Source organism: Bombus pyrosoma, linkage group LG3 (genome assembly GCF_014825855.1).
Source record: "Bombus pyrosoma isolate SC7728 linkage group LG3, ASM1482585v1, whole genome shotgun sequence".
Taxonomy (NCBI): Eukaryota; Metazoa; Arthropoda; class Insecta; order Hymenoptera; family Apidae; genus Bombus; species Bombus pyrosoma.
In genome coordinates, this window is record NC_057772.1 from 14,779,097 (window position 1) to 14,795,431 (window position 16,335).

At 27.3% G+C, this 16,335-nt stretch overlaps 3 protein-coding genes across 6 annotated transcripts; all 3 read left to right on the forward strand.

Annotated features, from left to right (window-relative positions):
* The first annotated feature begins 149 nt into the window (after positions 1 to 149).
* On the forward strand, positions 150 to 5,172 carry LOC122566088 (4-aminobutyrate aminotransferase, mitochondrial-like). The gene is made up of 10 exons (XM_043722828.1): positions 150 to 2,544; positions 2,637 to 2,752; positions 2,829 to 2,996; positions 3,066 to 3,152; positions 3,286 to 3,481; positions 3,543 to 3,715; positions 3,798 to 3,932; positions 4,009 to 4,166; positions 4,245 to 4,513; positions 4,590 to 5,172. Exons 1-10 carry the CDS (start codon positions 2,493 to 2,495, stop codon positions 4,715 to 4,717), a joined length of 1,482 nt encoding a protein of 493 aa, XP_043578763.1. The 5' UTR covers positions 150 to 2,492; the 3' UTR covers positions 4,718 to 5,172.
* Positions 5,131 to 12,408, forward strand: LOC122566081. Of its 4 annotated transcripts, none has more exons than XM_043722813.1 (9): positions 5,131 to 5,533; positions 6,680 to 6,914; positions 7,220 to 7,450; positions 7,555 to 7,649; positions 7,709 to 7,778; positions 7,859 to 8,026; positions 8,089 to 9,423; positions 9,506 to 9,732; positions 10,050 to 12,408. In XM_043722813.1, exons 1-9 carry the CDS (start codon positions 5,418 to 5,420, stop codon positions 10,222 to 10,224), a joined length of 2,652 nt encoding a protein of 883 aa, XP_043578748.1. In that variant the 5' UTR covers positions 5,131 to 5,417; the 3' UTR covers positions 10,225 to 12,408. The 4 variants fall into 4 exon arrangements, with proteins under 4 accessions (XP_043578748.1, XP_043578749.1, XP_043578750.1 ...); XM_043722814.1 differs by having other exon boundaries at positions 5,131 to 5,329; XM_043722815.1 differs by lacking the exon at positions 5,131 to 5,533 and adding an exon at positions 6,346 to 6,517.
* Positions 12,409 to 13,715: 1,307 nt separating this feature from the next.
* LOC122566084 (4-hydroxyphenylpyruvate dioxygenase) lies at positions 13,716 to 16,300 on the forward strand. Its single transcript, XM_043722819.1, has 11 exons — positions 13,716 to 13,786; positions 14,008 to 14,034; positions 14,116 to 14,178; positions 14,418 to 14,522; positions 14,631 to 14,756; positions 14,816 to 14,905; positions 14,984 to 15,084; positions 15,163 to 15,240; positions 15,326 to 15,560; positions 15,640 to 15,879; positions 15,964 to 16,300. Exons 1-11 carry the CDS (start codon positions 13,784 to 13,786, stop codon positions 16,036 to 16,038), a joined length of 1,143 nt encoding a protein of 380 aa, XP_043578754.1. The 5' UTR covers positions 13,716 to 13,783; the 3' UTR covers positions 16,039 to 16,300.
* Positions 16,301 to 16,335: the final 35 nt, after the last annotated feature.

Below are 16,335 nucleotides of genomic sequence, written 5' to 3' on the forward strand. Positions count from 1 at the left end.
CAATCACTGTCATTATGTTTCATTTAATAAAAATGAAACCAGTTTTCTCACATCATAGATGTAAGGATTATTTAGCAAGCGCATAATAAATTGTACAAATTTGTTTATTGTGCTCATAAGTAATTATTATTATGTTGTTTTATCATATAAATTTTCTATAAAATTGTTTATAAGTAACATATATGATGTTAGTTGATAAGGAGCAAGCAGACGTTTGCTTTGTATATATCCAAGTAGAAGTGACCATAAATTCGTTCTCATATGACGAGGACATTTAAATGCAAGAAATTGAATTCGATGAGAATATTGTTTATATTTTAGCTATTAAACTACCATTTATGAAAATTATGGAACTATACCGTGTAGCATATGTACGAGTATGTTTAGTTTCTGTCTTCTTACAGGATATGAAGACGCAATATTATTTCATAAACGTCTAATGATCGAGAAAAAATATATACGTATATATATACATATATACATACATATTCATATAAAAAGCAGCAAGGAAATACTGTTTCTAATGTTTCACTAATAAAATGCAAGAGTGAAAGTATATAGTAAATATGTAACTCTTAAATGTTGGAGAACTCAAGAACTTTTATGAAATTAAACTACATAGACTTATTGAGTTGGCAACTAAGTGATAGCGAATTTTGTCAATACCACCTAAAGACAAAATCCGTAATCACTTAGTTGCCAACCCAATATTCTGTAAAAGTCTAAGTAGTATTTCCACAAGGAAATCTGTTCTCTGATATTAAGAACTGTGGTTTCATATATGTACATTAACGTGTATGTCACAAATTCAAGATGCGTCATTTGTTTAAGTGAGAAAAAAAACAGATCGCTCAAAGCAGGTTGTACATTTTTGCCAGGATGATGCTTGTACAGTATTTTTAATTCAATGTTTACAAAACCTGGCACTGATCTGTTTTTTACCTTCGACTTTCGATTATAGTTACAGAATACATACAGTTCGTTATTTTGCCCAGATTTATATACATCATATTAGCTTTATTGTAAACTCGTTCCAAGTGATCGTGTCATATGCGTCTCATTAATTTATTGAGGCTCTTCTTTTATCTTTATTACAATATACTTCAAAAATCATCTTCTCAAAGTGTGTCGGTATATTTATAACTTAGATATACTGGAGTGTTATACATTTTTATTTTAATTCTTTGTCGTATTCTATCTTTAAAAAGTTCTATATTTCTAAGTTTGTTTGATCCATATATCGCAAAGAGTTAAATTTTTAAAAAATTTTATTTTGTAAAGTATGCCTCAATGGATTTACTTTTTGAGATCTAGTGTATCTTTAATATTCTTCCGCTTTGCCTCAGAACATTATTTGACTCATAGAGACTTATAAATAAAAATTAATAAGTATTAATAAGTATTCACATTATATATTAATGCGAACGGAATATATGCATTTGGAAATATGTAATGCTCCGTATTAGCTTTATTGATCTTCGGAGACAAACGGAAGAATCAGATTGTATCTCAAAAAGTTAATCTCCCAATATCTTTTACGAGATGTACGTACAACTATAAAATCGTTGAATACTCTTGAAATTTGAATACGTTAAAACAAACTTGATCAGATTATGATCATTCTATCGAGTATTCTTTCCTTACATAACAGCGATACTTGACGACATACTGGAGTAAAGGATTTTTCTGTAAAAAATTGTAGAAATACTTCAAGACATATAATATATATTAGTCGTGTAAGTTTTTGGCATGCTACTGAAATGTAAAAACTGGGTGAAGAATTTGCAGCCACGTACATTCTGTGCTGCTCTATTTCACTTTGCCCGCTTATTAATCATGTAACGAGGTGTTTATTTCTATTAAGAACAAAAGCAACAAAGTGTGATTACATAACTATATTCATCTAAATCTAATACTACTAGTTTATAATAAATATATTTGTACTAATTTTAATCATAAACTTTGTTGTTTTTATTGCACTATAAATATAAGTTAGAGGAAAGCATAGTATGTTAATTTACATTTTTTAATTTGTATTGCTTAAAAAATAATAAACTACTGTATGACAGTGGCTTCATGAAACTTTAAAAAAGCACATTAATACCGTTTAGTAATTAATTTTTAGTTTTATTTGCAAGAAACAATGATTTTTGTATAAAGAAATAATGTTATAAATAATTTCGAATTACTCTAGTATTAACATCATCATTTGTATTACTATTAAGTGTAAACTTAAATACTTCAAAGTTCAAATAATATTACACAGGACCTATATTAATAGCTATTTACATTCTTCTGTTATGATTTGAAACAAAAGTAAAAATGTGTCATTTATGTGAATGCATATATTACACATCTTTTATCATTTTTTAAACTTTCTCTCAAGTTTTTATTTAATATGAGTTAAGAATACATGTACATACATATAGTAGAATTTCATAAATTCTCTATATTAGTGACATTATTTAATAAAAACGGAAATTTCTTATAAAATGTTGTGCAAAAGTATTGTGTATTCCGTTCAAAAAAGTCCGAAACCTCGTCGTAAGTACAAAACAACTATATTGCTGGTTAATAGAGAAATAAAATTATATTATTAAAATTTTAACATACTACACTTGGTAAATAATGTGTAGAACTTCATCATATGCCAAAGGCACCATTACCTGGAGAACCTGCAAAACCATATACGCTTACTGAAATTCCTGGACCAAGGTCAGAAGCACTTCTCAATGAATTTTCTAAAATTCAGGTTTATATCATTATCACAAAATTCAAATTTTGTTGAAGATTGACACATTCATATAAACAATTATAAAATATTGCAGCAAGTAGGCTCCATTCAATATTTTGGAGACTACCAAAGATCTGTTGGAAATTACTTAGCAGATATTGATGGAAATGTTTTCTTAGATATGTTTATGCAATTATCTACCCTTGCTCTTGGATATAATCATAGGTCAATCCTTGGTGCATTATCTTGTGGAGGAAATCAAGTAAATATAATTGAAAATAATTATATCCACTAAAATAAACTTATAGGTATCAACATAATAAATTTTTAGCGAGTAATAGCAAACAGACCTGCAATAGGATTATTTCCTGGTTTGGAGTGGCCGTGTAAAATACAGGATACATTGCTTCAACCATGTGTTAGATACTTTTACTTATCAAATTTGTAACTACGTTTATTTCATCAATAAGAATAAAAATAACATTGGATAGTAAATAATAATAAATAACAATGAATTTTTTAAATATAATATTATTTCACACATACATCAGGTAGCTCCAAAAGGGTTACCATGCATTTTTACAGCCATGTGTGGTGCTTGTTCAATTGAGCATGCTATACAAATGGCATTCATAAAATATGCAGAAAGACATCGACGTGGCAAAGATTTTACAGAGGAAGAAAAGGAAAGTGCGCCTTTTAATAAACCACCTGGTTGTCCTGAATTGTCTATCCTTTCCTTTGAAGGTACCTTAACATAGTGTTGTAATATACCAACACTACAAATTGATGAAATTTATAAAATTAGGAGGATTTCATGGTAGAACATTTGGTGCACTGGCATTAACACATTATAAGTACATAATGAAAATTGATATACCTTCTCTTCAATGGCCAATTGCACCCTATCCACATTATTTATATCCATTGGATCAGCATGAAAAAGAAAATAAAGAGGAAGATGCTCGGTGCTTGGAACAAGTAGATTTGATAGTACTATGATATAAATTTTAAATTAATTTTATTGCTAAAAATTGATAAAATCTACATCAAAATATAAAAGGTAGAGGATTTAATAGAACGATATGAAAAGAATATGCCAGTTGCTGGTATCCTAGTTGAAGCAATACAATGTGAAGGAGGAGATAGACATGCTTCCCCAGACTTTTTTCTACAATTACAAGACATGTGTAAAAGTGTAAATGTTTAACATGCTCTGTTTAGATTTTTATAAGACATAAATATTGAGAAACATAACACGATACATTTTTCAGAGATCTATTCCTTTCATATTGGATGAAATACAAACAGGAGGTGGTGCAACAGGAAGAATATGGGCACATGAATATTTTGAATTAAACATTCCTCCTGATATCGTTACATTTAGTTACAAAATGCAAGCTAGTGGATTTTATCATTCTCCCGAATACATGTAACATATTTATTAAACATAATAGTGTTTGAATAGAATATTGTATCATTATAAATATTTTTCATACTATCTATTTAGGCCCAAGCAACCATATAGAGTTTTTAATGCATGGATGGGAGATCCAATCCAAATTTTACTGTTAGAGGCAGTATTACGAACCATTGAAGCAGAAGACTTATTAACTCATGTATGTTATGTCGGCAATTATTTGCTTTGTCAACTAAACACCTTACAACATGAATTTTCGGATATTATAAGTTCCGTACGAGGTAGAGGCTTTATCATTGCCTTTGATACGAAATGTAGGGATATGAAAAAGAAATTAATGCATCTTTTACGTAATAGAGGTAATATCAAAAATTTAATATATTCATTTGACAATTCTTATATTCTGCTTCCGTATAGTAAATTTACAAATGTTAGGTATACAAGTGGGCGATTGTGGGACAAAATCAATTCGATTAAGACCATGTCTAATATTCGGAGAATATCATGCCGATATCTTTTTAGAAATTCTTCGCGATTGCTTGCAAGAACTTGCAGAGTGCTGATGTATTTGTAAATATTATATTTTACTTATTTATTGTATTATACATTTGTTAAATATATACTTTAATACAAAAATATACGTTTTATAACATTATTATATGTATGTATATAACAACTAATTATGAAGTATATTATACGATAGTAATAATAATAACAGTTTGAGAGCGCACTTGCTGTCATTACATTCAAATCTAAATTCAAATGATATTCAAACATCGCGGCTAGTAGTCACATAGTTCCATTACCGATCAAGGACCAAGAATATACATATTGTCTGTGTACATATAAAGGAGATCGATATCAGTATGGCGGTAAAGGAGCGGCTCCATTCAGCGTGATTGGAAATAAAGATTATTATGGCTCAGATTTTACATTACATAACGGAAAAGTGCATTTCCATCGAAGTGCATTTTTCGCGACGCCTAGTAGCATTTTGAACGACCATAAGTATAGAACAGAAAATAAGACATTAAGTTTGTCATTGTGAGTAAAAAAAAGTAAACGAAGAGGAAAGGATTTTACAAGGACGTTACAACTTACAACTGATAATCACAACATCGCAACTGAAGTCCTTAGCCCCGGCACGTTGAAGCGTAAACAATCACCATGGCAAAGTACGAAGATATTGCGTAACACTAGCTTTATCTAATTATAGCAGCGTAAAAAGTGCATCATTAATTCAATGATAATGCTCTGTTTACTATGCCACGCTGCAAACTGCATTACTATTACACTTATTTCATCGGTTTATTTCTTGGCGGCATGTCCCTTTTTAAATCTTTAATTTTTGTCAAACAGAATGCTGACTTCAAGTTGGTGTGAGTTTATGGATTAATAGTCAAAATATTTTCGTACTTAATTTTTTTATTCACATAATACTTTTGTGTTGCTAAGTTATGAATATGTATTAGTTTACATTATTGGTTCTAAAGTAATATATTTCTTTTATTTCGTACTTCTTGAAAAATTATTTACATTTTATGTATGTACTTATGTATGTATATGTGTATGTATATGTTGCTATAAGTAATTAGTTTATATGTATCTATAGCTTTTTTGTTTTATTCTTTCTGTAGTATAAAAGTATGAGTAATTACTATATAAATTATATTTTCACTTGTACTTGTTAGAGTAATTCACATGATGTATAAGGAAACATTTTCTTTTCTCAGAGTAAGGTTTCAGACTTTATTATGTTATAATTATGCTTCCTCATATTATTTCATAATAAAATATATCTTATTAATGTCATTGATTTTATATACTTTCAGATAATGTAGATAATTTATAATTTATAATTTATATAAATAAATTATTTTCAAAATTAAGAATTTTGTCAAAATAAAATTTTCCTCCTTCATTTTGTGTTTTATTCTATCTTCAACAGTTTATCTAAGGCTATTAGATTAATCAGAGTTGAAAATGTTTTCATTGCTAACTAATTAATTCAGTAACTTCATACAACTACTAGCATCATAAAAACTGGAAAAACATGTTGAGTTTTTAAAAAATTACTGAATCATAATGATGCAATGAGTTTTTATACAAAACGTAGTGTTATATATAACAATGCTGTCAAAAGATGTGTTCTAATTTGTAATCTTATCTCCTTTATTTTGTTATCGGTTAGTGGTGCAGCTAATCAGTAATTTTCTGTTCACAATTATTTACTTCATGGACTCATTCGTGTATCAGAATCAGAGTAAGTTATAGACATTAATATTATGTCTATAATTTTGCAAAAATGAAAGTTGATAGGTTTTCACAGTTATATATAGAACAGTTTTATCAATTACTCCAGGGTAAGCTACTTCATTTATAAAGGAGAAATCACTTTGTTCATGTTCAATATGAATTTACAAATTATACATAGTATTACATAACTATATACATACTATCAACATATTATATAAGTTAATATAATATATATGTATCAAATTATGTTAATTCTGACTTTTTTTTAGAGAGATGATGATAGTATTTGTTTATGACACTGTAAGGTGTTGTAAAGAAGATGATGATCCTGCAGAAGCAGTTATGTATTTCCATCCTGCATGGGTATCTCTTACGCAAAGATTAGCTCTAGCAGGGCAATTAATGGCTGTTAATCAATTTCTTTCAACTTCGTTTTCCAATCCAAAATCAATCACATTACAAGGAGGAAAATTTGTATTAAAGAAATTTGGACAGTACATACTTGTAAGTGTATCATTATTATATTTTTTTTTTTACATAGGTATAATTAATAATAATTTATTTACTTATAAAAATAATTGAAAATATAAGAGAATTTGACTACATGACTTCAGAATTAATATAATGCAAAATATGAAAATCATTGTATGTATAGCATAATTTGATAGTAGTAGTTATCTATTAAAGCAGTTACAATTATCAGTGTAGTCTCAATGAATGAAATGTAATATTTTTCTCATTGCTTAATGTATCATACTTAGTATGAATTAATATTTACCACATAAATTTCATTGTTTACTATTTTACAGGCAGTTGGAACTGATAGGAATATTCATGACTGGATTCTAGAAAGGCGTGCAAATACATTAGAATCATTGCTAAAATTTTTTCATTATGATTTGAATAAGATACTGGAATCATTTAATAATGACAGAAATAAGTTCACAGAGAAGCTTTATCAAATGTTTGAAACATATTTGCCAATACTTCAATATAGTGCCAATCTTTTCTCCAATATTCCTATCATTAAACTTCCAAAGGTAATTGATATATGATATCAATTTTTCTATTTTATACAGCTTCTTTTTAATATATTTAATTATTTATTGTGGATATAATATAAATTAATGTTATGTTGTTTTAGAGTGCTAGCAACATATTTTTAGAAGCAATTCAAGTTTTACAATATTATCAAGAAATCAGTGGTATCATAGGTGGTGCACTCTTCTATAATAATAAGTAAGTTTCTAAAATAAATTGTTCTTTTATTTTAAAGACTAAAAGTATTAATATTTCAGGGTAGTTGCAACTCAGTTAAGTGCTGAGTTGACCAAACAAATTGTTATAACTGATCCATATAGAATAAAGGTATATTAAATTAAAATATATTAATAGTATATAATATTTACATAATATATAATATTGTTTCTTTTAATACAATTTTTTAGGCTCCTGCAGAGAGAATATCAACAGAATTTCATCTACCTGTTGGAGTACAGTTATTGCGAGTATATATAGAGCAAAAACAGTTTACAAAACTTGTACAAGAAGCAAATAATGAACGATATTATAGTTCTTATTTAGATTCTGTAGCAAAAAAGATATTTCAAAGAAAGGTTAGTAGTTTTTGACAATGAATTATAACAATTATTTAATGATGAAACTATTATATTCTTAGAACATGTCCAAGAACAGTAAGGAACTTCCTTTGTCCGGAATGAAACGTGATACTTCTCGCATTTTTACTGTACCTGAAGAAGGAGAATTAGATTCATTACAGTATAACAATAATAGTAACTATGTACCCTCCGTACCACTTACAGCTTACAGTTCTCCAGTGAAACGTAAACAGGAAAGTAAAACAGACCGTCCTAAGTGTGTAAATCCTTTAACTCCTAGCGTTTGCTCTACACCATTAAAAGATATTAATAGAGTATTACATGGTAATGCTATGTTAATATGTAACACAAACGAAGATATAAATAATGAAGCAGAAGAAGAAAAGAAAGAAATAAAAACAAATGTAGATGATATTCCAGATGTTGTTAAGGAAGCACTTAGATATAAACGTTTAAATAAATTAAGAAACGTTACGCCAAAAGAAAAACTAGTTAAACGAAAAGAATTTAATAAGAGAAGCTTAAGTATGCATGATTTAGGATCGTTCAATTTGTACTCCAATCGAATATCAGTAAGAACATATGGATTAGGGTTGCCAGAATTAAAACAAAGTATATCTCCCGAAACTTCTCCTCAAAAGCAATCTTTACATAAAAGGCAGTTTCATACAATTACTGACCCATATTATCCTATATTTCGATGTGATGGATTACCAGTATCTCAGTCTTTATATAATCAATATATATCTTCGCATTACGAAGAACTTAAGGATGATCGAAATAATACAATTAATCGTAACGACTTTTTAACAAGTTTAACTAACGATTGTAACATGAAAAATGTAACAAATAACTGTGATACCATGATCAGTGACAATTTGGAAAAATCAAGTAATTCTCGTGACATAAAAATAGATAGTAAAGTGAAACAAGAAACTTATCGTAGATCAATGAGTCTTCCTTTAAAACCACTCAATATCACTGATAATGATGATAGACGAAAATCAGCATCGGAATGCGGTAACGTGTATGAATTTCTTCAAAAGAAAAAGTTGGATGGTCTCCAATTAACGCCTCTTATGTCTAAACTCAGTTTACTTGCTGATGAGAGAACTAGCGGTTTTTGTAGTAGAGAAACAACTCCTAGCGAATTTCGTGATTTATCGGGCTTTTCAACAGCAACAAATCAAATAATCAAGCAAAAACTGGAAGCAGTAAATAAGGAAACTGGCAGTGACGGTGAAGATGAATTGGAAGAAGATTGGGTAACTACCTCCAAAGATGAAGTTTCTTTTGAGAAAACAGAATTATTTCTCTGTGGACATCACAATATGGTGCTAGTACTATTAATGGAAAATGGAACTGCTAATAATCCTGATCTTATACACTCTCTCGTAAATATATTTTATTGTCTAATATCTGATATATTGAAATTTAATTTTTTGATAATATATATTATAGTAATACATGTTATAGTGGCAAACGTGCGTGAATACGTTAGGAAAACTTGAAGCAAGATTACAACAATGTTTAGAGCCTCTACCTTCAAATGAAAATAAGGAATTATATAGTATATTAAGTATTGATCCTCAATGGGACACAATAAATCGTTCTGGACTCTGGGGTGTTACTGAATTGGATATTGTTTCTTGCCTTCATGATAGGTTCACATATGCCAGCAATCTCACAGATATTATTGTCAGGTAATTATTTAAGCATTAGGTAATTTGATTCAGTTAGTGCAATTTTGCATATGTCTGCTTGCTTCAGTAGACCTATTTATATCATTTTGCTCGGTTAAAATAATACTACTACCAAAAATTGTCAAGAAAATGAATTGTATTATAAATTTAGAGTATGTTTTGTTTTATATATTATGAAGCACTAAACTATTATATAATAGTAGTATATAAGTAATATATAAGTACTAACTTATATATTTATACATTATGAAGCACTAAACATGGTAATTTTTCATGAAATATAGTAAAAAAATAAGTATATTTTGTTAATTAACTAGAACGGAGGATACCGTTGTTTATGGTAACCAGTGTGGAAACGTAGAGGTATTTTATCAACAAGCAGTGGCTCCAAATACCTCTGGAGGACTTCCAACTCCTGCAGATTTAATGGGAATTGTGTCTCTTAAAGCAAAACGTAGACTGGAAAGAGATCATGGGATTGTATTACTATAAATAATAATTATCTACAAATGCTTCCATCACAATCTCGTTTAGGATTGAATTGTTTTATTTAATATTTTGTTGCCAAATTAATAATAATATATAACATTTTATCTCCGAATAGTAGTAGATACATTTTCCTGATGTTTTTAATAATATTAAATAGAAGCATTCTCTTTACCTTGTTATATGGTAATACAAGGGCATTAAAAATGGGAATGCAATCCTTCATTTAGTAGTTAGCATGTAACAGTAGTTGAACTCTTATTACCATAGCAACGATTTTCAAATAACCATATATAAACATCACGTATATATGTTAATGCGTGTATGTATACTTTTAGTATTATATTTATTTAAAACGTCCATATTTTGACTAAGAAACAATGAGTTCAAATTTTCATATCTCTTTCCAAATAAAAGGATACTTAAACATTCCATTAATTTAATCGACCAAGAACATTTTTACGATAAAAAGTACTACATATTCATAGAAGAAAATATTACCAAATTTTCTATATGTATTTTTGTAATAAAGATCATACTATTGAGTATAATAATTTAAGAATTGGCGGTAATCAAGGAATTTTTATATCACTCACATGTACCGACCATACATAACAAAACCGGTATTGAAACGTTACTATTTTCGCGATCATAAATGATATATTTTAATACGAAATATTAAATGTTTTATTAAAAGAAATTCTTCGATAATAAATTCTCACTGAACAATTGGTTTTTTCGTAATAGCATAAAAAGTAACGTGAACTTCAGGTATTGTATATCTTTATTGCATTTTTTTATCTTATTAAATATGAATGATATTATGCAATAAAATTTGCAATTACATTTAAAAGTTTTGTATCATAAACATAAATGTAGTAGAAATATATATTATACCTAAACAATAATTTTTATCATGTATGGTTTCAAAAATTAGATAAATAAAGAATAAATATTCATAACAGGTAGATAAAAATTCTTTTAAAATGTTAAAAATTGTAGTACAGTTTAATAGCATGATGCGACAGTTTTTTCAAGTCCAAGCTTTTAATATCTTAAATAAAACAAAATCATTCTAGTATTGTAACGCTATGTCCAATTTAAGTGATATTGAGTATTAATTTATTTGTCTATTTATAATCGTGTTATTATAAGTAAAGATTTTTATTGCGTTTAAGCATAAGGCAATTAATTGTTGTTTACTGCTTGACCTCTTAACAATTCCGTTTTGTATAAATGAATTTATATTGTATGTATTATAAATATATAATTAGTTCTTTGTATATAAATATATGTAAGAAACGTCTGATATGTAATCTGTTTACATGATTTATAAATAATAATATAATTTTTAAATTTATTAGTATAAGTAGATTAAACTAATAATATTATTAAAAAAATAATGTATAACATAAGAGGTCAATATGTTAACAAAAAAGAATGTTATAAATAATATTAATGTAATTCCTGAAAATCATAAAATGCGTTATAGAAACTTAATAATAACTAAACATCAACGTCTAGCAATCACATTATATATATTTTTTAATGGTATTTATTAAATATTTTAATTTTAATCTAAAAAGTAAATTCTTTTCGAAAAAATAATTTTTTTATTAATACGTTTAGAAGTTTATGTATTCTTCTGTTATAACTATAGTTATAATTTCTGAGATGAATATAAATTTTATCTTAAGTATCTTTGTATATGAAAATACAACCTAAAATAAATTATGATTCTTCTAAACGTTTTAGATACTTTGACGTATTAAACGATTTCTAATTATTACGTAAAGTCCATATTTTATATTGTTTATAATAATATGCAGTATTTAAATTTTATTGCATATGTTGACTGTAATTATAATAATCTTCTAAATATAATTATAATAATATCTTTAAATATATAATAATCTAATCTAGTCAGTTATTGTGTATTGCGGGAAGCTATGAATATTTCAAATTATTCCTTACTAACAGTATGTATACTTTAAATTGATTTTAAGTTATGAAACACTTTGTTCCTCTTATTTAAATCCAATTCAAACTAGTCATATCAAGGTATAATCGCAGATATTAATTCACAAATAATATAAGACATACATGCAGTAGAACATGAACAACAAAACACTGTAATGTCATCCATGGAATATACTTTAATTGAATAAAAATTATAATTGAAATATGCAATACTTGAACTTAATCATTTTTAAAATTTTTATTCTGATATAAAATAAAATTATTATAGATATTATACTTCAAATAATGTTTCATTTTTCATTCCTAAATATTTTCAAAGAAAAAGGTAGTTTTTTTATAATTGATATAACGAAAGAAAAAGAAGAACATTTTAAAGAAATAGAGATCGCCCTTTTTTCTATATTTATATACAGATATCTATCATGTACCTTGAAATCGTTCTGCTGCCTTTTTTTTTGTCGACCTCGGTATAGTAGAGAAAAATGAGAAAAACGATCCTCCTAGCTCTACCGGTTCGTTAATATGTTTGTATCACGCGCTACGCACGTTTCTGATCATCATTTACATTAAACAGATAATTTACATTAAACAGGACGCGCCTCTAAAACCAGAATCTAAGTGTTGACGCACGATCACGTTTCGTCATATAGAACGGCGAGCCTTCGCAAATGGAAAGTTTTACACGAATGAAATACTTTGAACTCTTCCTGTTTGTGGTGAAATAGTTTTTAGAAAAATAGTTATTTTTATACAATGACATATATATAATATTAACAAATATATTATACTATATATATACTATTGCTTTACTTTAGTAAGTAAACTAATGTTTACCCTTTTTAATCATTCAAAAATGTACGGCAAAGTTGACTTTGGTTTTTAAGCATAATTAAAAAATGCTTAATTTGTTTAACTTGTTTAAATACTAAAAAGATGTATAATATTTTTTCAATAAACATAATTGTATTTTATTTTTGCGTTTGCTATACAAATACAAAATACGCGTGAAGAACAAGAATATTTACTGGAAACAATATTTACAAATACATTTTTGTTATTAATTGCAATTAATAAAGTGTACAAGAAATTTTTAAATGTTAAAATACTTTACAATTTTATATTTCCAAGCATGTTGTAATAAAAATTTTGAAAATTAACATTTTAATATATCTTAAATGTTTTAAAGGATGTCACGGAGGATATTAATGTGGATTTTAAATAATTATACTAATCAATATAATTGAAAATCGATAATAAACAAAATTTCTTCAGTACATAAGTCAATAAATATTATTTAAAGAAATGACCTTAAATATGATAGTTCCACAGACAAACCGATGAATAAAATATCAGACGATCGTAAATAATTCTGAAAAACCTGCTATTAGTATTATACGTTAGATTTACGATTCACAGTTTTTAAAAGAATGCGACGCAACAAGCCTCCCTGATCAACCAATCAGCGATCAGGATATAGCATTACTGATTTTCACGCGCTTATATTTAAGCAAGGTTTGTTTCCGACTACAAAACACGAAAAAGAAATCATTAACTAGCTCGCTCTAACTTTCCGCAAGTATTCAAAATGGTATGAAATTTATAATCTATTTTTAATTAAGTTCTACTACAAAAAAATTTATTATTACAGTGCCGTAGTAGTATTAATACTATTTAATTAAAGACATATATAATCAAATATATATTCAGGACAAATATAATCGTTCGTAATTTAAATAAAATAAAACTTTTAATGTTCTCTAATTTTCAGATGAATCGATAATATAAAATTTTTAATTTCATTTTTTTCAGACTACATATACAGATAAAGGTCCCAAGGTAATTATCGTAACAAAAATACTTCAATTGAAAATATAATTTATTATAACATATATTTAACATATAATTCTTCATTTTTAGCCTTTAGGAGGAAAATTCTTGTGCTTCGATCACCTCAAATTCTGGGTTGGAAATGCAAAACAGGTAATTAGAACAAAATAGTACATATCTACTAAAAAAACCAGATAGTTCCATTAAATAATAGATGAAATCATGAATTTCATGACATAAGCAAATATTCAGGATTCATATTTGTTAACACTTTAAAACATTTTCTCGTCTTTCGATATTTCTGATTTCTTTTATATTTTCATACGGAAACAAAATTGAAATAAGTCATCTACCTATTATGAATTTATATTTAAACACATTTGTTACTTTAGGCAGCCAGTTATTACTGCACTAGATTGGGTTTTGAACCTTTGGCTTATCGTGGTTTAGAGACTTGTTCCAGGCGCGTGGCGTCACACGTCGTTAAACAAAATCAGGTAAATGCTAAACAAATGTTTACTGTTCATATTTTTATAAAGTAACATCTTTTACCTGTCTAATATTTTATATTAGTAAAAAAGTAAAAATACTGTTTTTATTTATAGATTATTTTTGTATTTGAATCAGCTTATGAACCTGATGATGAAGAAATGGCAAACCATCTTTCCCGACACGGAGATGGTGTTCGTGATATTGCTTTTAATGTTGAGGACATAGACATCATTGTAAAAGTATGTTAATATTATAACTTTCTGCGAATATATGAATGGAAGGATCATTATTTTTTTAGATCGCAAGAGAAAGAGGTGCCATAATAGTAAAAGACATATGGGAAGAAAATGACGAATATGGTATTGTGAAATTTGCTACCATAAGTACCGTAAGTACATACAAAGAAAGAAAATAATGAACTAACAACAGTATTTCAATAAAACATAATTATTCTCTTATTTATTAGTACGGAGATACATATCATACGCTAATAGACAGATCCAAGTATAATGGATTCTTTTTGCCAGGGTTTCAAAAGCTATCAGAAGACCCATTTTTAAAGACTTTGTATGTAATTTAAATTCAATCAAATTATTCTTCACATAATATTATTAAGTTTCTAATAATTTTGTTTTTGTTACTTAGACCAAAAGTAGAATTAAATTTTGTTGACCATATTGTTGGCAATCAATCTGACAAACAAATGGAACCTGTTGCAAAATGGTATACAAACTGATAAAAAATTTAAGAAATTAGAGAAGTCTGTATACGCGATAGTGTTTTCTATATAAAATTTGTTTTATTGTAGGTATGAACGATGTCTGCAATTTCATCGATTCTGGTCAGTAGATGATTCTCAATTACACACAGAATATTCAGCTCTGCGTTCCATTGTCATGACAAATTGGGAAGAAACAGTGAAAATGCCTATTAATGAACCAGCCCCTGGCAAAAAGCGTTCCCAAATCCAAGAATATGTTGAATATTATGGGGGAGCAGGAGTGCAACATATTGCTCTTAATACAAACAACATAATTACAGCTGTAAATTACACATTTGACATAGCTTTTGAAATTTAAATAAAATCTGATTTTAAAAATAAGAATTTACATTATTTCACAGATACAAAATCTGCAAACTAGAGGGGTAGAGTTCCTAGATGTTCCAGACACTTACTATGATATGTTAAGAAACCGTCTGAAAACCAGTGGTGTACAAATTTTAGAAGATGTCAATATACTTCAAAAATTAAAAATTTTAATCGATTATGATGAAAATGGATATCTTTTACAAATATTTACTAAAAATATGCAAGATCGCCCAACTCTTTTTATAGAAATCATTCAAAGGCATAATCACAATGTGGGTATTATAATGATCATTAAATCTACTATAAATCTTTTAAAACTGAAACTAATAAAATTATAAAAATTACTTCTGTTATAGGGATTTGGAGCTGGAAACTTCCAAGCACTATTTCAAGCTATTGAAATGGAGCAAGCTAAACGTGGCAATTTGTAAAATTCATATTTTTAATACTTATGTCAATTAAGATAAAATACAATTATATATAGCAGCTTGTTTTTTAAAAATCATGCTTTTCACCTTCATTACATTAAAATTTTGTTATACTGCAAGTTGAAAAATAGAAACTACCATCGTGTTATTAATTCCAGATATTGTATTTAATGATCAATATTTGTTTTACAAAAGTACATCACGTAGTATAAGGAAATAAAATATGTAACAATACAATTTAAAAAGTAATAATCAATCATTAAAATTGAATATTATATGCTGCTATATTATATTGTGATA

Excerpts from the sequence above, each read along its gene's own strand:
- LOC122566088 (XM_043722828.1), top strand. The coding sequence starts at position 2,493 with ATGTTGTGCAAAAGTATTGTGTATTCCGTTCAAAAAAGTCCGAAACCT. Across the intron at positions 2,753-2,828 it reads ATGAATTTTCTAAAATTCAG|CAAGTAGGCTCCATTCAATA; the intron begins GTTTATATCATT and ends AAAATATTGCAG. Across the intron at positions 3,153-3,285 it reads ATACATTGCTTCAACCATGT|GTAGCTCCAAAAGGGTTACC; the intron begins GTTAGATACTTT and ends CACATACATCAG.
- LOC122566081 (XM_043722813.1), top strand. The coding sequence starts at position 5,418 with ATGCCACGCTGCAAACTGCATTACTATTACACTTATTTCATCGGTTTA. Across the intron at positions 5,534-6,679 it reads AATGCTGACTTCAAGTTGGT|AGAGATGATGATAGTATTTG; the intron begins GTGAGTTTATGG and ends ACTTTTTTTTAG. Across the intron at positions 9,424-9,505 it reads CTGATCTTATACACTCTCTC|TGGCAAACGTGCGTGAATAC; the intron begins GTAAATATATTT and ends TACATGTTATAG.
- LOC122566084 (XM_043722819.1), top strand. Across the intron at positions 15,241-15,325 it reads ATGGAACCTGTTGCAAAATG|GTATGAACGATGTCTGCAAT; the intron begins GTATACAAACTG and ends GTTTTATTGTAG. Across the intron at positions 15,880-15,963 it reads TTCAAAGGCATAATCACAAT|GGATTTGGAGCTGGAAACTT; the intron begins GTGGGTATTATA and ends CTTCTGTTATAG.